This window comes from Urocitellus parryii, chromosome 8 (assembly GCF_045843805.1).
Source record: "Urocitellus parryii isolate mUroPar1 chromosome 8, mUroPar1.hap1, whole genome shotgun sequence".
NCBI lineage: Eukaryota > Metazoa > Chordata > Mammalia > Rodentia > Sciuridae > Urocitellus > Urocitellus parryii.
Window position 1 is genome coordinate 63,833,498 of NC_135538.1, and position 22,880 is coordinate 63,856,377.

General features: G+C 37.8%; 1 protein-coding gene across 1 annotated transcript in view; it reads right to left on the reverse strand.

Moving 5' to 3' along the window:
- Klhl32 (kelch like family member 32) overlaps window positions 1-22,880 on the reverse strand; it is a 184,823-nt gene that overhangs the window by 63,826 nt on the left and 98,117 nt on the right. The window contains exon 6 of the mRNA XM_026392749.2: window positions 13,240-13,338. Coding sequence (XP_026248534.1) covers window positions 13,240-13,338 — 99 coding nt within the window. The remainder of the gene's footprint in view (window positions 1-13,239; window positions 13,339-22,880) is intronic.

The window sequence follows — 22,880 nt, forward strand, 5'->3', positions numbered from 1 at the left end:
TAAAAAGTATGTTTTGCATCTTAGGATTCATTAATCCTGAAAAATATTAATCATAATGTTATAACTGAAAAATGTTTGTTGGATTATGGGTGAAAACATAACAACTTGTAAGGCCCCTCCGAGACCTCACATGGAAGAAAAAATATCAGCCTGGTTTTCCTCTTTGTTATTAGAAATAACATAGATCAGTCTTCACGATTGGGCAAAACAACAGATCACCCACAGTTCCCTGAGAAAGAAGGTCTCAGGTGTTGATTTCATCTTAAGAAATTATTTCATGATGCTATCTAGTTATCAAGTCTTTCAAATAATTGGTCATATTGATATTTCAAATAATTGGTGGAATGCCCACTTGTGGTGCCAGATACATAAGAACCCTGGATCTTTAGACCTTCCCTTTTGTCTTCACAAGGTTCCTACTTGGTGAGTTTTGATTGATGTACAATGGGAAGGCTAAAGAACCCTCCAGATGCTGAAAAAGGACCTTACTTCTTTGCTATTTAGTGATGATCAGAAAACTCTAATGGCCATTCTGTTTGTCAAAAGAGAATTAAATATTTTCAGGAGGAAATGAGTTGTCTTATAATTTTTCTTTGTATTACAAGGACTTTAAGTGTCTTTTGTCCCTAATGGTTATTATCTGTAAAGCATTTAAAAATAATTCAACATACTGAAAGTGGCTCGTAAGAAAGGGGAAGTTCTGCCAGGCACAGTGGTGCACATCTGTAATCCTAGCAGCTCAGGAGGCTGAGGCAGAAGGATCGAGAGTTCAAAGCCAGCCTCAGCAAAAGTAAGGTATTAAGCAACTCAGTGAGACCTTGTCTTTAAATAAAATACAAAATAGGGCTGAGGAGGTGGCTTAGTGGTCAAGTATCCCTGAGTTTAATCTCCGGTACATATCTCTACATACACACACAGAGAATAAATACTCTCCCCCTCCTGGGGACAACCCAGGATCAGATCCATTTCTTGGAAAGGCAGCCCACTCCAGCTTGAAGGACTGTCCCCTCTTCTGACTTTTAATAGCACTAGCTGCTTGTGTTATTTGTTTGACCTTATTGTCACCAGCTGTGCATCAAGGTGCAGGCAGCCTCTTCATTTCTTTAGACCTTCCCTTTGGTCTTCACAAAGTTCCTACTTGGTGAGTTTTGATTGATGTACAATGGGAAGGCAAGAAAATTTCAACTTTTACTTCTTAATAGAATAAAACATAGATTCTTCTCAAAAACAGTGAAGTATTTTAAGTATTTTAAACAAACAGTTATTAAATATTAAATAAATATATTAAACATTTCAATACTTAAAAATTTAGATAAAGGCATATGTCTGGAATGTTAGCTACGCTGGAGATAAATACAGCAGCCTAGAAAGAGGAAAAAAAGTTATTGAAAGAAATTTTTACACTGTATGCTATTTTTAGCCTCCAAAAGAATATTGGGTACATTGCCATCCCATTATTTTATGACTCTGAAATATATATGTCTAACTGTATACATTTATTTGAGATTTTTATTTTTGTATTTTCCATTGCCTTCATTAGGTTGTGAATTGTAGGGACAATGGTGCTGGTGGTACAGTGGGAAATGAGGCTCAGGACACCAAGATCTGGAAGCAATACTTTATTAGTGGCACCACAGCCCAGAAGGATAATTCTCAAATTCCGAGCCCAGAGAATAGCAGAGCTTTTATTTTTTTATACATAAGCAAGTTTGGGATACATTGAGGCAAGGGAGTTGGTGCAATTCTATTTGAGGGTACATTCTACATTCCTTATATGGGTACAAGTTTGTCAACAACCTGGGGACTTTCAGCTCATATAGCTTAGGGACTTTTACTGCATTAAGCCTAAAGGGGGATTGTTCTGTCCCCATTCCTTTGTTTCTTACCTGCTCCTGCTACTGGAGTTAGTTATCTGTTATAGGTATCTGTTAAGTGCTGCAAGCCTCTATGGTAAAGTGTCAGTAAGCAGAGCTGCTGTGTGTCAGCATGCAAAACCACAGCCTGATAGCTATTAAACTGCTAAAGTTCCAATTTTGCTGTACCACAGTGGCATCAGTTTGGAATGGTAGGAAAAGCACATTACTTAAAGCTGACCCATCCAGATGCCTCATCAAGTGGAAACCCTTTCTAAGTGTAATTTTCTCATCTGAAAACTGGGAGAAGTGATGCTACATTCCAGATCTATGCAAAGGACTTTAGAAATGTATGTAAATTGCCTTCCAATAGTAGATGCTCAACATACAACAGCTATCATGATCATTATTCCATTTAAAAATGCTGTTGACATTACTTAAACTATAGCTTTGCCTATTCCATCAATTTTATTCACTGGCCAAGCAAAGAGAAGGAAATACTGAATGTCTATTATGGACTTCATTTTTCTACAAAAAATCATAGTTGTCTTATAAAATCATTCATTTCTTTTGTACTTAAAAAATGTTTCACCAGAGATAATCAAGCAGAACAGACTGAGATACTGTATTGGATCACAAGCAAGTTTTACTATAATATACTCTGATTTTCTATCTGTATATTACTCATAGCAGAAAAGGCATACAGAGAAATCTAAAGATGGGGGAGCTGCATTTCTTTATGACCTTATTTGAAAGATAAACTCCTTGGGGAAATACAATTTATTCAGATTATCAAGACCCTGCTGTGCAAATCTACAGTCTGGGAGCACACTATGGAGATCAAAAAATATTTACTTTATTCTGTTGGGTATAAAAGCTTTTAATGAATGCATAATTAAGACCAAAAAAAAAAGTGTATACAGCTTTAGAAATTCCACTGCTGAGCCAAGCCATTAATATCCAAGACACCATACCCAGTTGTGATTCCACCTGTTCCCTATTTGGATTACAACCTATTTATAAATCAACATATTACGTGAGTACCCAACCTGGTGCTGCAGGAAAGGATTGTGATACTCTGGGAGTCGAGGAAGCAACATAAAGGGCACTGGTGTGGATGTGAGGCGCAGGGCTGGCCCTTTGGAACAGGTTGAAACAAACCAACAAATAAACAAAGCCCAAGCCTCTTAATAGCCTTGGGATGAATCATTTAGGGAAATAAATTACCATGTTTATCATGTATGTACAGGGATTGCAAATGTTCTCAATGCCATCTTAGAGTTGATGGGCTAATGTCTAATTGTTACAGGAGAAAAAAAAAGAGCATTTCATTGACAATGCAGGCCAGATTATTTGTGATATGATAAAATTATGTAAACCCAGGTATTTTTGTATGTATAAATATATAATAGGTGTATTTGTATACAAACATGTAAATGTTGGGACAACTATAAGTAACTACATATTCATATAGAAATATAAATATGCATATGATACAGTTTGATTAAATAAAAACAAAATATTAGCAGCAATTCAACAAATACAAGGAAAAAAATCTGCAGCAGGCTCTAATTCTTAGAGTTTTGGAAGGCCTATTTAAATATATTTGTGCTGTATAACAGAGGAATTCCACAATTAGGTTACTGGTACATTTTCATAATCAATTGTATGCATAATATCCAAGCCTCATGAATAATTTTATATTGCTCCTTGGGAACGTCTCTAGTAAGCTGGAAATCTAGCAGGGAGCAGCATAGCAACACAGCCATCATCAACAATGGATAATTCTGGCCCCAGTCACCGTGTGCTGAAAAATGCTGTTTTGAAGTTTAGCAAAGCTGACTCAGCATATTAGCACAAGTGAAACATCCCATTACATTGGCTCTGGTTTCCAGGACACCTACTGGTGTAGGACACTGAGTTGTAGGAAACTTTGCATGCACTATACCATTGAACCCTTCAATGTCCTTAAGGGGTAGATTGCATAAAGGATACTGCATATATGTCACAGATAAGGATTGGGGGGCAAAGAGAGTAAGTAACTTGCATAGTTTCATACAACTTTAGGAGATGCACTAGTATCACAAAGAGAAAAATAAATAAATCAACACAATACATTGTGATCAGCCTCCCAGAAGACTGTTCAAATGAAAGAAGAGAGAACTCTAATGCCGACTAGGTGAACCGATTAGGCAATGTGAAAAGAAGTAACATGTGAGCCAAGTACTTGAAGGTTAAGTAGCAATTCAGAAGATGACAATATGAGGGGAAAATAATCCACAGAGGAGGAGGTTTTGTGCAACGTGGTTTAGGTACTGGCAAATGCAAAAAGTTCACAGTGCCTGTGGCACCGCACCTGAGCAATAAATTGTCAAAACATAGTAAAGCTAAAGGGACAAGAAGTTTCCTAATAAAGGTAGGCTTTGTGTGTCAAATTAAGAGAACCTTATCCTGAAGGCTATAGTGAACCACTAAATAATGAATGATTTTAAGCAAAAGCGTGACATGATCAGGTTGTTATTTAAAAAAAAAAAATCAAACGGAATTTTTCATGGATTAAAAAAATACATTTCAAAATCAATCAAACAGAATTTTGGAGGAGGATAAGAGTGAAGGCAGATTCGTTGGTTTGCAGGAAGTTTTTTTAGTCCAGGAAATAAGTAATGGAGATCTGGATTAAGGCAGTGGTAATGGGAAGAGAAAGAAAGATTTAAAGTTAAGGGGTAGAGTTGAAAGGTCTTGAAGATGGTGTGTCTGGGCACAGGGAAGGTGGGAGGTTCTAGGATGACTCTTGGGTTTGGGGCTTGGGCTCACACTTGGGAAGGTCAATTTCCTGTGGAATATCCAGGAGACAGTTGTCTTAGAAATGATAAGGCACATTATCTTTGGGTACATTAGGGAGACAAGAAAGAAACGACTGGAAAACTAGTCTGTAAGCAGGAGATGGAGGAGGGTGCCTGTACCTTACCTTTTCAATGCCAAGATTTCTGTTTTGAGTAACTAAAAGGATGAAAAGGGGAAGAGAAGCATACACTTGAGGTGCATGTGGGGACACCAAGTGGAAATGCCAGCTGACCTCAGGGCTGACGCTCAGGACAGGGGATAAATAAATCCTCAGACACAAGGAAGAGTGGTAGTGAGCAGAGGACATGAGCACCAGCACACAATCCCCAGCCCGGAGTGATATTCAAGGAGCTCAAGAGAGAAGAGTTTGCGGAAGAACTGAAAAGAAGTGAGTAGAACTGGGGGAGAAACCCTAAAGAAGGACAGGTGCAGAAGAGAATGGAGCTACCAGACTCAAATGTTGTAGGGGTCACATTAAGATACAACAATAGACTCACTGTGTTTAACAGTGAGGAGACTTTGGTGACCTTTGGTGGAAAGGAGTAATGAAAGCAGAAGACTGAGTTCAACAGAGCCAAAGAATTAGTAGAAGGCAGGAAACGAAGAAGCTGGCCTCAGTTTTGTAATGAGAGAGAGCTGTGGTAAGGAGAAAAGCAGAAAAATTTCTCCCACCTTATTGATCCTATTTATACACTGGAAAGAAGATGACCGTAGAGGAGAGATTGAAACCACAGGAAACACAGGAGGAAACTGTTGGAGTAAGGAGTTAAATGGTGGTTTAGACTTAGCTAAGAGAGTAGATATTCCACTAGGAGTAGAATTATTTGTATGTGGAAGGTGGGTGGGAGAATGAGTATCTCAAATGAAACAGATTTTCTTTTAACCTCCCCTAATTTCCAAGTACTAATAATGAAATTAAGTGTAATTGATACTTGTTTGACTGATTATTGATTCTGAACTGTAGCTTTTATAAACCACTGGAAACATTTTAGTTTATTTTATTTGGTACTGAGGATTGAATCCAGGGGTGCTTTAGTATGGAGCCACATCCCCAGCCGTTTTTATGTTTTAGTTTTGAGACAAGGTCTCACTAAGTTGTTCAGGGTCTCACTAAGTTGTTGAACTTGAAGTTGATCGAACTTGCAATCCTCCTGCCTCAGCCTCCTGAGTCATTTGGATTACAAGTGTGTGCTGCCATGCTCAGAAAAACATTTTATTTTTGAGAAGAAAAATTATGCTGAATGTGATTTTAAAATTGCCCAGCTAATAATAGTTAGAATAGAAGTTACGAACATCAGAAAAATCCTTCAAGATTTCCTTCCTGACTTTAAAAACTCCCAAAGAAAATACAATCAGATCTAGATTTTCCACATAAAAAATTAAAATGCCAAAATGACTTCCCCAGTCAGTAAGCCTGCCTCTGGCATCCTTTGCTGTGGGTTTGGGAAATGAAAGTCAACATAATAGCATATGAAAAAATTAATTGGGGCCCTAAAATGGCTACTAAAGATCTTAGGATGCATTTCAGAGCCAAATATGAATGATATTTGGCAAATATGATATTCTGGATTACTCGTGCCAGATAGCAAACACTCTTGATTAGAACAAATAATTAGTAGTTGGCTATGATTTAATAGATCTGATTACATTTCTACCCTTCCTGATCATTTCCACTGACTTAAAAAATCCAAAAGATTATATTTATAATATATTTTCCAAACATTATACTTCCAAACTTTCTCCAAACACAGGGGTATCAGCTCTGATGAACTATGGAATGGCATGCAGTTAGTGTATTTGATTATGGCATATTAAATATATATTTTGGTACAATCATTTTTCTTCTCTAATGTAGGAAAAAATGGTTTAGCCTTGAAGAAAAATGAGTGTGAGTTATAACTTCTTCTCAACCTTGAAGATAAATCATTCTATTCAGAACACCCACTATATATTATGTATTTCGGCAATATGGTTGGTTTAATAATTAAAATTGTAATAATACATTGTTTAGGCGAAATAACCTCCTATAAGTCATTGCAGTACTACTTAGTTAAAAGGTGATACTCTATTATAATACTGTAAATTGTGTAAGTGCCTCAGTGTCAGATTCAACCCCCAAAGAAAGCATTTCCAACTTCAAAAAAGTGTATCCAGTGGACAAAACCAATGGGAGACTACTAATATATTTTTCCTACTACAATACAAAATTTCAATATTTAACAAGCAAGGGAAGATTACTGAACATACTGAGCTCATACAATGTGAAGCGAGGGAAGGATATGATTAAAAACTGGTGCAAAACAGTATAACTGGAGGTGGTGAGCCATTTTCTAAGCACTTTACACCCTGCAAAGAATGATGCCACAGCAGAAGGACACAAGGCTCAGATACTTTCAGCTTTGGTGAAGGGATTTTAAGTATCCAGAGCTTCTCAAACTTGAAAGTAGAAAAATATTTTCTTAGTTAAAAAAATTGTAAAATCACCGTTTATAACAACAGCTTCTTTTTTTTTTTTAAAGTACAAAATGATTCCCTAGAACCCTGATGAAAGAATAATGTAAAACATTCTCTAAACCTTTGTACCTTCACTAAGGAGGGAACATGATCAATTCTTCCTGTAGTCCCCTGAGTGTAAAACTGAATGAAGACAAGGGTGCTGGATACACATCATTCATGGAGGAGGAGACTAACTGCTGCCCACCTCAGCATCCCCTGTACATTAGTACTCAGGGTAATGCTTTGGGTTTGGATTCTCTTGATGATCCAAACTGCACACTGTAAACAGACCAATGCCTTCAGTCTGGGGGAAATGATCTTCTCTCAGGCTTGTAAAAGTAGAAAACAAAACAAATGAAACAAGCACCCCTCTCTGTTTTCCCTACAGTGATAAAATGCTCTACCTACAACCCTGGCATCACTTTCCTTTCACATCCCAGCAGCACGTCTCCTCTTGCAGGTCACGTCTTTCACATAAAAGTGCTAAACTAATGCCGCTTAATGACAAATTAATGTCCATGAATAAAAAATACACCTCTAATAGCATAGAGTAATTTGCCATTACAATATCATCATTGGACATGCCCCTGGTTTAATACGATGTATTTAATTCATAACCTAATGAGTGATATATAAAAAGAGGGAGATGAACCCTGCAATTACATTTATGTGAGTCTGTCACCTTATTTGTAAAACCTTAGAGTCATTTACATTCAAATTAGAACAAATGAGTGATTTCACAAAGTGCGGTGATAAATGACCACAGAAGCCCAAGACAAAACTGTATTTCCTGTGAACACATTAACAGTTTCCTATTATTTGTTAAAAATTACAATGCATATTGCCCAGTGTGGTGTGAATAATGACTTTTTTACTGATTAGGTCAGAAGACTAATATGTAGCAAAATAAATAATTTTTCTTTTCATTTTTTTTCTGATTTTTGCTTTAAATTAACTACCAAAATCTGGTGGATTCACACTGCCACCTGCTGCCTGGGAATAGATATTAGAAGCACATTCCTTTCAAAGGGAGTTTATGAATTCACTACTTTGTTTTATTGGAAGTCTATGTGATGTTCTTTCTTATTAACACTTTCAAGTTACATATCTTTATAAAGGCTGTAATACCTGGTGAATAGAAAGAACACTAGCTATTCAAGCAATAGCCTATACTATTTGGGGAAGGTGGTACAAAATATAGAAAGCATTTGTTTTGTTTTGTTTTGTTTTGAGAAAGCTGACTACAAAAAAATGGCATCTTTAGTAAAGCATATGGCTCCTAAGGCATCACTTTCAGGGGATACAACACAGAGTCCAGGGTTGAATACTCCTGATCTTATGACCTTGTGTATCAGCACAGGATATGGTGTGTGTGTGTGTGTGTGTGTGTGTGTGTGTGTATTTTCTCCACTCACGCCTGCCCTTTATTATTTTCTAAGGGAGATGGAAAGCCTGAAGATCTCCACCATCTGTTCTCCCCTGATGACAAGTCCCGTATGAAAGTTCTGTCTCAGGGTTCAGATCAAAGTGGGCTAGGAAAGGCATTATGGCTAGAGATGAGGCTAGGAAGGAATCAGCCTGGCTAGAGACATAGAACTGAGAATTTTTGTACGTGACCATTCCATCAGGGTGGTTGGTGGAAGTTTCCAAACAAGACTAACACCTTCTTTAGGCATGTAAATTATTCCATCTGTAAAAAGAATATACCACCTACCTGCCTTAAGAGGTTACTTAACAGAATGGAAAGCTGAGTCCTTGCCAAACACTCAGCACTGATAGGTCCTCTATAAATGTTGATTCCCTTTCCTGGGAAAGATAATGATGCTCAAAGGACTAGGGTTTGGCCTGGATAGAGTACAGAAACAAGCAAATCTCTTAGGAGAATATTATGACCTAATTGTAGCCCTTATGCAAGAAGGGTGAGGGTTTAAAGAAAGGCAGTAACTTTAGTGCTGGAGAAAAGGATGAGGTGGGAGAGACATCTGTGAGGTAGACTACCTAATTTGGTGACTGATTGGATAGGGTAGTAAGGAAGGCATCTAAAACATCACAGGATTTTAGGAAACAAGCAGAATAATGTACTGTCAGTATAGAGAAGGGCAGGTTTTCATACATGAAGTTTGAATGTGATACTTAGCTGGAGATGTTCGATAGTTAGTTAGAAATTGATTAGAAAGGGGCTGGGGCTGTAGCTCAGTGGTAGAGCACTTGCCTTGTTAGCACTGGTTTTGATCTTCAGCAAATTTCCATCTTTTTTGTTTGTTTCTCTGCTGGAAGTATGAAGGGTAGACCCCTCTTCTAAGACCCAATTTTAATAAATAAATACAATTTATTTAAAATAAATAAAGAGGAGCTGGGGACGTGGCTCAAGTGGTAGCGTGCTCGTCTGGCATGCGTGCTGCCCGGGTTCGATCCTCAGCACCACATACAAACAAAGATGTTGTGTCCGCCGATAACTAAAAAATAAAATATTAAAATTCTCTCTCTCTCTCTCTCTCTCTCTCTCTCTCTCTCTCTCTCTCCCTCCCTCTCTCTCTTAAAAAAATAAAAAAATAAAGATATTGTACCAACTACAACTAAAAAAAAATAAGAAATAAAAAAAAGAAAAGAAATTGACTAGGAAAAAAAATCAGAGTTTGGAGAACCAAACCAGATTCAAAAAGTTTGTAATACTTATATGAGAAACTTAGTATACCATTGGACATGTTGAAATCCATATCTGTAGCCTATCACTCTGAAAACTGTTATTCTAGAGTTTCCTTAACAATATTTAAAACAGTGAATAAAATATATGTCAACACACAAACGCGAAAAGCAAGGTCATTTGTGCCTTTTACCAGGACCTGTTTGAAAGGCAGGAACTGTTCTTTAATTAATTGGTGCACCTTTCTGGTGAAATTTTCTGGAAAAGCCCAGTGAACAAGGAAAAGAGAAAGAAGCTTTCACATTGTATCTGTGACTGGATCTAGGCTGTGAATCTCAAATAGCAGACAAAAGTCGGAAAGGTCTTAGTATACTATCATGACAGGCTACACAGGAGAGAGTCCTATGGAATCCCACTGCAAAACTGGCAAGAAAGAATGCAGACTTGAAAGGTTGTTTGTAAATCCCTTAACTGGATTGGGTGGCCCTTAACTGTTGTGGCCAACTCCCTGCCATATCGGCCTCTCCCTTGTCTCCACAAATATGCTTTGAGACCCTGTTTGAAGGCCTCACAGCCCGAGGAAGCTAATTCAATAGCTACCTTTGTTGACATGAGAGGTACTGTTCTTGAGGCTTGGGGTTTGGGGTTTCTACCCTCAGCAGCCTGCCAGAGGATGAGCAAGAAAAAGGAATCAGCAGAGTGGACTAAAAATGTCTCTTCTATTTTGGGGGGTGGGGGAGAGGGCAGGGAAGGGCAGCAGCAATATTTACAGGTATCCAGAGGAGCTTCAGGCCAAGACAATAGCTGGTGGCCACGAAGGCTCAGGGAAGATCCACTGAGGGTTCTCCCTGGACATGCCTTTTAATGAGCACTGGGGAACAACACTGGGTCTTAGAAGATGGGTCTATCCTTCACAGTTTCAGTAGGGAAACAAACAAACAAACAAAAAAGATGGAAATTTAAGAACAACAAAACAATACCAGACATCTTAGTGAGGAAAACAGTTTCAAAAACTCCCTACTTGAACAAAGTACCAAATAATAATGGAGAAATATATCAGCTTTTATTGATTAGCAAGCTATAACTTTTCATACATTTTAAGCACTGGGGATTTTTCATTTTAACAAAAATATTTTCATATACTTAACAAAATGGTCCCACATGAAATTCAAAATTAGTTGAGTAATATTGCCAAAAATCAGTAAATATGTACAGCTTTAAGACTGTCTTAAAATATAAAAGCAGACTAATACAATAAAAATTTTAATCCTGAGAGAGAAGGAAGATATACATGTACTTTTAAAAGATTAAAGTAGTAAGTTTTCTACATACACATGGTTTTGGTCTCATACAGTTTAAGTTTCCTTCTACAAGTTCAAGATCTTGCAATAATCGAAGGTCAAAAGAGAAAGTATGGGCTGGGGTCCTGGCTCAGTGGGAGAGCCCTTGCCTCACATGTATGAGGCACTGAGTTCGATTCTCAGGACTGCATACAAATACATGAATAAAATAAAGGTTCATTAACAACTAAAAAATAATAATTTAAAAAGGGAAAGTAAAGTTATGTGAGAAAATAAAATGAAAATATTTTTGTGAAAAGACTGAAAGTTTCAACCACTGTTCAAGAAGCCTGAATAATTACTGCCACAAAATATGTCTGGGTGCTAATTTCATTTCCACCTCAGCAAAGTAAAGAAGCACAAGAGTTCAATCCCAAAGAGTACAAGTCACTGAAGAGCTCAACAAATTCCTCTAATGGGGCAGAGCAAAATACACATAAAATTCTAATGTTCATTTGCAATTCCCATTTACAGGAAATCATTGGTAAAGATATACACACACATACCGTATATACACACCATTTATAATGTGCATCATGATAATTAGCACTCTAATCAAACTTGTCAACATGCATCACTGATTATTATCTGCCATGGAAAAAGTGAATCAGCCAATGATGCTTAAAACTCTAGTTGCAGTATTTGATGTAGAAATGTCAAATAAAAGTAACTTCAATTTCACAAGTCAAATACGCACCTTCAAAGTCTTGTAACCTTTCTATATGATTCCCATTTGCTACTGGCAGAAAGGAATTAGAAACAACATTCCCATACCACCCAACAATATTGAGGGGAAAAGGAAGGAAAATAGATAAAAAAGTTAAACATTTACTGTCAAGATTAAATGTGCCAAGATAATGATAAAAATTTCATATACTGTGTTTGAATTGCTCCTGAGGTGAGCATGGCTGACATTCCTCACACTGTCTCCCTGGGAAGCACTGGTTCCCATTTCCCAGCACTGGTAGGAAGATGAAATAAGATGCTACATGAGAAAGAGCTTTGTAAACTACCTAGTGGGTAACAGAAGTCAATAATAAAGGACATATTTAGAATTAGAGAAAACGATCAGCAAGGAAAATAAAATAATTGGGCAGGAAAACAAACAGGATTTTTCTGCTCACTAATATTATGTCACATGCATGAAGATAATAAAATTGTGTTGATTTATTGTTTTTTAAAATTAATCTTCATTACTGTTGTAATGCTGTAATAATTGCAAGTCAAAGTGTAACCAGTGGGGGAAATGGAAGAATCCTAAAATAGGAAATTATTTCTTAGCTTTCTGTAAAATAAAAAAAGTCTCACAGCCAGGAGGCTGCCTAAGATGTCCTATATTTTCCTACCTAACAGGGTTTTCATCCAAGGGGCAAACAGGCCTTGGGAATCAGAAGACCTACCATTTACCAGTCAAATTACCCCCAGCAAGTAGAGTATATTTCAATTCTCTAATTTTTCATTTTTAAAAATGTGCAAAACTGTTGTGAGGGCGGAATGTGAAACATCTGTGAATACACAGTAGGTGCTCAGAGAATGGACGTTCTCTCTCCCCCCGCCAACCTCACAGGGCCAGTGAATCAGGGAAGCAAGGGTGTACAGCTTACCGGTTCCTTCTCCAGCATTTACACCTGAGAATTTTACATGGTAACTAATCATGTATGACTTTTGTGTTATAATGTTACTGTTACTATTTGACTTTCTTGTATTAGTGGTTATTTCCAAAACCAGACAGCATTACTTCAAACCAAGATAGTTTCCAGGGTCATCACCCCAGGGTCCCACAGAGAAGCCTGGGCATGGTTACGGAATTAATCTGCTGCCTGAGGGTAGTGGAGACCTGGGGCAGGAAAGGAGGATGGAGGGGAACATTCACATCTGCAGACACAAGAACTGTAGCTGCCCTCTTAGGAGAGTTTTCTGGAGAAATTGTACCACCACAGGCCACCCCTGACACACATACACACATTTTACCTATCATTGGGCTCCAGTTGATGGGGGACAGCTTACAACTGCAGTGGAAGGGAATGTGAAGGGCACATGGTCAGGAGGTAAGCTCACATACCTGAATAAGATAGTGGGAACATAAGTTGAGAAGCTCCAACAGCTGTAGGTGACTGCCAGCTGCTAAGACGTCCTGGATCACGCCTGGTTCCAATAAAATCTGTTTTGTTTTTCAATAAAAAGAAGATCATCAGCTACATTAAAAAAATCTTATATAGTACTTCTTAATGTGTAAATATACTAAATTTAAATTGCTGCAAAACCTACTCATCTGAATCAGTACTGTTCTGAATTGTCAGTTCTTTTCTCTCTGTTTTGATTAGTGAGCTGTGGTCCTCACTCTTAACAGCCCAGTTTTCTCCTTAATGCATCAACCAATACTCATTTCCTATGTGTAAAGCTCAGTACATTACCGCTTATTTTTTGTAGGAGGATATAAAGATTTTCAAAGAACATTCTAATCCTCTTAAAATTCAGTTTGTGACATAACCTTATAAAATACAAAGAAATTGAGTTTTTCAAAGTATATTTCAGAATTTTGCTCTTTAGTAGATCATAGAAACAACATAGTAAACAGGTATTTTAGGGAAAGGGACTTAAGTTTCTCCTTGCCTTGAGGCCAGAGGTGGCTATTATTCCATTTTACTTCTAAGCCCTACAACACTGAACTTCAACCGCAAACTCTCATTTTACTCTTTCTCAGCCTCTAATCCTTTCTATTTATAATAAAAAAGTTACACATTGAATTTTCAGCATACAAAGACATCACAGAGAAGTAAACCTTCCCAAGTATCCTGGTGATATCAATTCTTTGCTTCTTTTACTGATTTAGTCCAACTAACTGCCTACTGCTGATAGCTTTTGAGCCACGGAACAGGGCAGGACAAGGACATACAACCATGCTGACAAATTCACTTTCATGGATGACTTCCAGGCACCAGACAGCCTTTAAGGGTACCCCTACCACTCATCCCAACAGCCCAGTGGGCCCCAAATTCTCATCTGTGGGCCAGCAGCACACCATCTTCTGGAAACCAGTAAAAATTGGAAACTCTTGGGTATCTTTGAGATCTACTCAATCAAAAACCTTTAAAGTGATTTAACTAGTGTTTTGACAAGCCCCAAACCCACCCCCCGTGGTTTTGATGTGCAGGGAAGCATGAGCAACACTAATGTTGCCAATTCACTCTTCCACACTGTTATGTTATAAGTGCTCCTTTTTCCTTGAGCCTCCAATTCCCCTGTCTTATTTTTACATGCTAACCTTCCAAAGACTTCCTCCAAACCTACCAACCCACCGCTACCTGTATCAGCACGTTTTGGTTTCCCCCAACACTCTACTTGTACACTTGATCTCAACCTCTTCTGCCTTTAATTGTTCCCTCTCATTTTTTGCACCACTGTTTATTCTCCTTCTATTGGATGATAGTTCCCTTTGGCATTCAAATATGCTGTTATATCTCTTTTCTTGAGAAATAGAAAGCCCTTCCCTTGATGCCACAGCTCCTCCATATTCCTTCCCCTTCTTTATAAAACTCTCTAGGAAATTGTCCTCATACCCTGCTGCCATTAGCTCTGCTCTGTTTTTCCTTGTACCCGTTCCTTGGAAGTTTCATTCCCATTGTTTCATTAAAAAATGATTTCATCAAGGTAATCAGTGATGTATACGCTTCCAACTCCAATGGCCATTTCTTAGTATTAATTTTACCCTAGTTAAACAGCCATTAAACAAAGGTGATTGTGTACCTTCTTGGAATGATTTCCTCTGCCCCTTTATTCTTGGCTTTCTTCTATATCATAAGCCACTCTCCTTCCCAACCTCTGCTTTGGAGATGCCCAGGGCTCCATTCTCAGACTTGCTGCTTCCTCTCTCCTTTCACTCCATGGATGGTCTCATGCAATCCTATGGCTTTAACACCATCCACATACTCATGACACTTCAGTTTGCTTCTCCTGCCCCAGCCTCACACCTTGAACTCCAGACTCTAATACCCAACTGCCTTCTCAGCTGGTCACATGGATGTCCAGCAGGCAGCTCAAACCCCACATGCCCCAAACTGAATTCTTGATCATTCTACCATCCGCCAAATAGGCTCTTCTCTCAAACTTACCATGTCAGAAAACAGAAACTATTTATTTATGTTAAAACCTCAGTGTCATTCTTGACTTTATTTTCCCCACACTTCACAACTGATCCATCAGGAGTTCCTGGCAGTTCTGTCTTCAAAACAGGTCCACAATCCAATCACTGCAATGATCACTCTAGTCCAATCCACTCTACCTCCTAGACTTAACTATGATGGCCTCTAAACTAGTGGCCCTGCTTTCTCTCTTGGCCACTCACATTACCTTTTTAAAATTTTGTCAACCAAACCAGTCCTCTCTTCCTTAAGATATTAGCATGGTCTTTCCTGACATCCTTCAGACATATACTTAGATATTACCTTATTATAGAGGCCTTCCCTGACAATCCTATATAAAATAATACTCCACTTCCCAACACCTGTTATTCTGTTTCCTAACTTGGCTTTAGTCTTCTTCATAGAGCTTATCACTTCTTAACTTATTACACATTTATTTATCTCCTGTTTCTACAAGCTCCAGCACTTCTATTTTTTCTAAGTATCCCCTGCACTTAGAACAATGATAGCACAATAGCTATCATTCACAATGGAAAGGTTTATTTAATTATGAATTCATCTTTACATATATGATTAATTCCAAATTAATTTTACTAATTAATCTAAACATAAATTACATTTCTGAACTACTGAAGTAAAGAAGCAAAAAAGTTAAGTACAGTTGGCAAAAATACAAATGCTCAACTTATTCTAGAAATTCTTTATAGCTGTTTTCCATTCAGTCAGAAGGAGAAACTTGCATTTCTCCACCTCCTCAAGGAGCGAGGTTTTGACTGACATTCAGGAAATAAGCACAGCTCCTGTCAGAGGAACAAGGATGTTGTACAGTCTTGCAGAAGAGGCATAGCCTAAGGCGGGGAATGGGGAATAGATGGATTAGAAAGGTTACTCTTAGCCTTTAAATCCTGTCAGTTGTGCTTATTTCACACAACTGGCATACACGATAACCTCCAAGGCTCAGTAACACCAAACGCAGAGGCAGATATCACAGAGAGACAAGATGAATGTTCCATAGTATGTGTAACATATCCAACAGGCTCACTGCGAGACACCTTCACATGAGATACCCATATTGGGATTGTTTTGGTCTTTGTTTCTTATTTTTGTTCTCCAGTTTCTTTCTCATCTTATAATATAAGTTTCTCCAAAAGACATTTTAACACAGAAAATCCCTAAGTGCTTCTGAAGGTTTGGAGAAAGAAATTCTATCATAATAGCTGGTTAGGGAAACAGGACCAGCATTCGCAAATCCCACTTGTAGAAGTCTTTTAAATTCAGCTCTATTGCTCTTTGGTATCTGGTTGTTCTAATGTAGTTTTCCATATAATTTTTGTTTGGGCTTCTTGGAATAAAAACAAAGGTTCAATTTCCTCATGATTTACAGTACAGGAGATTTAACTACCATCTGTCTCAAATAACTCATAGAAGGAAGGGATCTCATATATGCACATCCATGAGGGAAAACTAAGGTAAGCTGAATTTAACTTCTATAAAATAATGTAGGTTATATTTAATCCTTTCAGAAACTTAGGTCCATCAACATGTCACTCAAAGCTGGAGAGATGGGAAGTGAGGTCACTCAAGCATCTCTGTTAGGAAGGGAGGATGCCTCCTGAGAGCTGTGAGCCTAGTATTGAGTGGGGGTGGCTTGACATATCCAGTCACTCAGTAGTCTGGGGGACTCAACTCAAACAGAGGCATAAACAGTGGACAATACAAATCCAGAAAATGCAAGATGCCTAAGACTAAGTGGCCTAGAACTCAATGTCAAAGGTAAAAAACCTCAGTAAAAAAAAAAAAAAATGAGATGCTAAGCAACTCAGTGAGACCCTGTCTCTAAATAAAATACAAAATAGGGCTGGGGATATGATGGCTCAGTGGTTTAGTGCCCTTAAGTTCAATCCCCAGTACAAAAAAAAAGTAGGCTGGGCATTCCTCTTCCCTCAATGACACTGAAATGTAGGCAGAGCTGGAGCTTTTTCCAGATTTGTAAACAGTTTTGATGCAACTAGGAGCAGACTTAGGTGGGGAATAAATGCCTCTTGTCCACTGGTCCATTTGTACAGAGAATTTCCTCCCACCCACCCACCTACACCTGGCCCTCAGGTGGCAGAATACAGGGGGTTGTGCTTGTCAGAAAGAGTTGAACAGTGCTATCTAGGGAGGTGACAATCCCATTATCTGGACAAGATGTCCTCAGCTCATCTCCACACCAAATGCTGAGACTGCACTAATTTTGGCCAACTGGGGATAAGACTGGCTAGTAGGTTTGGTCAGGTGACAATTCCCAGTGTGAGTTATTACGTCAGAATTCAGGCATAAAGTGGTTCAGTTGCTTTCCTGGCTGGATGCACTTTTGAATACTTTGTTCAATCATGTCACCTAATTATCAACTTAAGGAGAGTTGGTAGTGATAGCTGATTTGCACAATCTCTAATTAAGAACCTCTAAACTGGAAGAAGTCTGGGGCCCCTGGTCTCCACAATGTATTTAGGCAGGATGTGGGGCCAGAAATTTGTGAAAGGGGAGGAGAGTAGGACTTGAGATGAGATTCTGCACAGGGGATGATGTGGGCCACCTAGGTCAGCATTCAGATCTTGCCTGGTCAAGCTCTGGGAGAGCAAGGCAGGACTCAGATAGCACAGGGACCACAGACAGACCCTGACATCCCTGTCCTTTCTTCTTCAGCTCAACTTTATTATCACGAGGCTCTATCTTCTTCTTTCTCTCTTCATTTTTCTCTCCTATTTTCCCTTGCTTTAGATTAGCTGATGATGGAGATTGTCTTTAGTAGCTACAGTAAGTCAATGACTTTTTTTTCTTTGCCCATGAGAAAATGAGTTGGTATCTTCATAGCTATCTTCCTCATTGCTTGCTTCAAGAGAGTTTGAATTTACTTTCTTCTGAGTTTGTGGAAAGTAGGCTGAGGGATTTTAGCATATTAAAGTCAGACAACTAATGTTTTTATTAAACACACATGCACACGAGCACACATGAACACAATCACTTTTGCAAGCACCAACACTCATGCACCTGAAAATTAGATGTGGTCTAATATCACTTAAAAGAATAAATGAACACAGTTTTCCTTTTCTTTATACTTTCTTTCTTTGGTATTCTTTTTTTTTTTCATATAACATAGTAAAATGGTAAATTATCACAATTTTGAATTTATGCCATCAAATAAATTGAATACAACAGCAAAAATAACTTTCAAATTAAATAGTCAAGAGACATGAAACCACTTGCATGAAGTCTTTCTGTATAAGAGAATTCTTGTAAATGGATCCATGAAACATAAGATCTAGAAATTGCTCTCAATTTAAGTTTTGTTTTTCTTTTCCAAAACCATCATGCTAAGGATTGTTTATCCACAAGGTGGTGCCCATGTTTAAAGCAAAAGGATTTTCCAAATTACCCATGCTCTGTGCCTTAGTTTTAGGGGAATAGAAACTCAAGTAAGGATAAGTAAGGATAATAAACCTATGACTTGTGCTTTCTAAATGCCTCTATCATGTTGGGAAATGTTCATAAGTATTTCTGTTGGAGCGCTCCTCCTGAGCAATACTGGTTAGAATTCAGAAGTTCTTCATAAATCAGATAGTTCAAAAATTTGTTTTTGTGTTCAGAAACCCTCATGATGTGCCCCATCCTGACTTTTAAAAGCTACTTTCCAATTCTGAGGCCTTCTGGCCCTTTTGGGAAAGCCAACAGTCCACCATATTCCACACAAGCAATACCTTTTTCTCTTGAAGGCCCACCTTCTACTTCAATCTCCATATGTAAAAATCCTCCTGTTCTTTAAGATCCAACTCTAAGTTCACCTCCTATACAAAACTTAGCAAGAGCCATCATCCCCAGGATACCCTCCAACTAGATTCAACCTCCTGGGCTCCAAACTGCCTGCATTGCCCAGTGACCTTAGCTTAAGAATTCTAGGTCTTTCTGAGTTCAAATCCTGATTCCTATACTTGCTGGCAGAATGTGCTTGAGAAAACTACTCGATTTTATGTGCCTTAGTGTTCTTAGCTGTATAAAATAATATCTATCTTAAAAGACTGCTTTAAGGACTGAGAAAATGCATGTGTATAATTATGATTTCAGGACATAAGGAAGAACGATGGATCAAATATTTGAGCTAGGTGCTCAAGTAGAGAAAGAAAAGAGACAAATAGAACTATTAAGCTAAGGTGTAACTGATGCTAAGATTGTGGTAGGCATGGATTGCTGTAGGAGCACTTAGTTGGGGATGCCTGATTTTATGGGAGAAAGTGGCAAAATAATTTTTAATTATTAAAAAAAGTGGTCCTTTCATATCCTATGAGCAAACTTCCTTTTCTTTTTTGGCCTTTTCTTTGTTAATATGATTCTGATATTTCAAAGCTCTGAGATTAACAGTTCTGTCAGCTAGTCTTTTCCAACCTAGTTTTCTTCATTATGTTTAAATTAATAAAATACATTATTTAACAAAATGTAAAGATAAATTATATATACTTACATCACCTTTAAAAATGTGGCTAATCATTCGAAAAAGAAGAACATATTTTTGATAGTTTCTAACATTAAGACAAAGCAGCAGTCTCAGCAATTAAAATATAATGAAACATGAAGGTCATTACAGGTTAAAAGAAAAGCCAAATTAATTATTAAGACTTACTTTTATAACCAGTGCTCTTTCAAGTGTGATGAAGAAGGCAGGTTTCATCCCAAAGAGTTTTACTAATGAAGCTGGGCTTCTCCGTAAGGGAGCTAGTTTCTTAAAATGCTATCATGACCAAATAGGAAATATTACTTCAAAATACAGACATCCAAGGGTGGAAGTTCTCTAAAAGGATGATTGGAGTTGATACCAATGTTCATTTATAGGGGATACTAAAACTGTGTCTCTGCTAGGTGTTTGAACAGAGAGAGAAGAAAGGAGCCAAATGGAATTATCAAGCTCTGGTGTAATAATGCTAAGTGTTGTAGGAGCAGTGGCCTGAACGTGTCTAATTTCATTGAAGAAAGCTGTGAAATAAGTCCTCGTATGAAAAAATACATCATTAATATCCAATTCCATATTCATTTTGGGGAATTCCTTGCATTTACTTTATAGGGATTGGCAGCAAAAGTCCGGCTTTGGAGTCTGCCATGGAAACATGGATAAGTTATTGGCATGTTTGTTTTTAGCATCATCTTATAAAGAAATAGATTACTGCTACCTGTTTTCATAGAGTTTGTGTAAGGGTAAATTAGATAACCCAGATAAAATGCTTAGAATAATTCCTGGTATATTTTATAGAATAAACAAGGGAGCTGCCATTGTTAGTATTGTTAATTCTGTGAAAAAAAAATCTACTTCACAATAGTCCTAACTTCTATGTTTACTTCCAGTATTTACACACTTCTGACTGTATACCAGGTATCACATGGGGCATTTCATTTCTATTATCTGTCCTTCTCAGACCTCTTTCCACTTCTTACTATTGTCAACAAATATAACCTAAATATGGCGAATGAGAAAACTGAAGGCAAGGAAATGCACCCACTCCCCAAATTTTTCTGAAGTTTTAGTTTTACTTTATTGGTGCATTATAATTATATATAGTGGGGCTTATTGTTTCATATTTGTACATCAGCCAATCTTTTCTAAGCCTAATGTTCTAGGCACCATTTTTGGCATTGTGGATATGAAAATAAACCAGACAAGTTTCCTCGCTGCCCTGGTACTTTAAGTCCAGTGTTAGCTAACTGTATAGACTGTTGTGCCTTAACTGAAAACCGTAAAACAAATAAAGAGGCTGGCTTGGAGGGAAGAGATCAAGAGTTTCAGTTTGAGAATGTGTTAAATCTGTAATCATATTATTCAGCCTTGTAGAAATATTAAGTAGACAGAAATACGTAAAGTCTAGTTGGCAAATCATAACTCCCAGGCCAAATCTTCCTATCACAAGTTTTTGTATTTTTTTGTGACAGGAATTTTTTGTATAGACTGGGAGGTAAGTATAGTTTCAAACTTTTTACTTGTGTTTTTAAATTTCAATTCCTTAATTTATAGACTTATTTTTTTAAGAACAGTGTTTTTTTTTTTTTTTTTTGTCTGTCTGTTTATCTGCTTTTGTTTTGTTTTTTACTGGGGATTGAATCAAGGGGCACTTAACCACTGAGCCACATCTTCAGCCCTTTTTATTTTTTATTTTGAGACAGGATTTTAGCAAGTTTCTTAGGGCCTCACTAGGTTGCTGAGGCTGTGGCCTCGACTGCTGGGATTACAGTTCTGTGCACCCCTGGCAGTTTTGGGTTTGCAGCAAAATTCAAGACAAAGTTCACAGGGAGGGTACTCGTGTTTCTCCTGCCCCTTCACATACAGAGCTCTGCCCTTCAATATCACCACAGAATGGCTTGTTTGTTATAACTGATGACCCTACACTGACACATCATTTTCTCCCAAAGTCCACAGTTAACATTAGGGTTTATTCTTGATGTTGTACATTCTGTGAGTTTTGGTAAATATGTAACGACACGTTTTTACCATTAGACCATACAGAATAGTTTCACTACCCTAAATATCCTCTGTGCTTGGCTTATTCATATTTCCCTCCCATCACCCCACTCTAGCAACCACTGATCTTTACACTGACTCTCCAGTGTTGCCTTTTCAAGAATGTCATATAGCTGAACTCATACAATATGCATCCTATTCAAGTTGACTTCCTTCACTTACCTATATACATCTATGTTTCCTCCACATCTTTTCTTGGTTTGATAGCTCATTTCTTTTTAGCACTGTGTTATGGTTTATATGTGGTGTTCCCCAAAAGCTCATGTGTAAGTCAATACAAGGTTTGGAGGAGAAATGAGTGAGCTATACCTTTAACCTAATCAGTTAATTAATCCCTGATGAGATTAACTGAATAGTAATGAAAGAATGAAAATGGCGTATGGCTGAAGGAAGTGTTTCACTGGGGGCATGGCTTTAGGGTATATATTTTGTATCTGGCGAGTGGAGTTTTTCTCTCTCTGCTCACTGATCACCATGTGAGGTGCTTCTCTCTGCCACACACTCTGCCATGATGTTCTGCCCAAGAGAATGGGGCTGGCCTCCTATGGACTAAGACCTCTTAAAACTGTGAGTCCTTGAATAAACCTTTCCTCCTCTACAATTGTTCTGGTCAGGTCCTTTAATCTCAGCAGTGAAAAAGCTAACTAAAACACAATGAATAATATTCCATCGTTTGGATGTGCCACAAATTTATTTATCCATTTACCTATGGAGAGATATTTTGATTGCTTCTAAGTCTTCGCAATTATGAATAAAGCTCTTACAGACATCACGTTTTTGTATAAACCTAACTTTTCAACTTTAATGGTTAAATACCAAGGAGGGTTATTCATGGCTCATACATTAAAAGTATGTTTAATTTTGTAAGAAACTGCTAAACTTTTCTCAAGCAGCTATTCCATTTTGCATTACTGTCAGCAATGAATGAGTTTCCATTGCTCCATGTCCCTGCAGGTACTTAGTGTTGTTGGTATGTTGGATGTTGGTGCAGCATGTTAATAGGGGGCATGATATTTCACT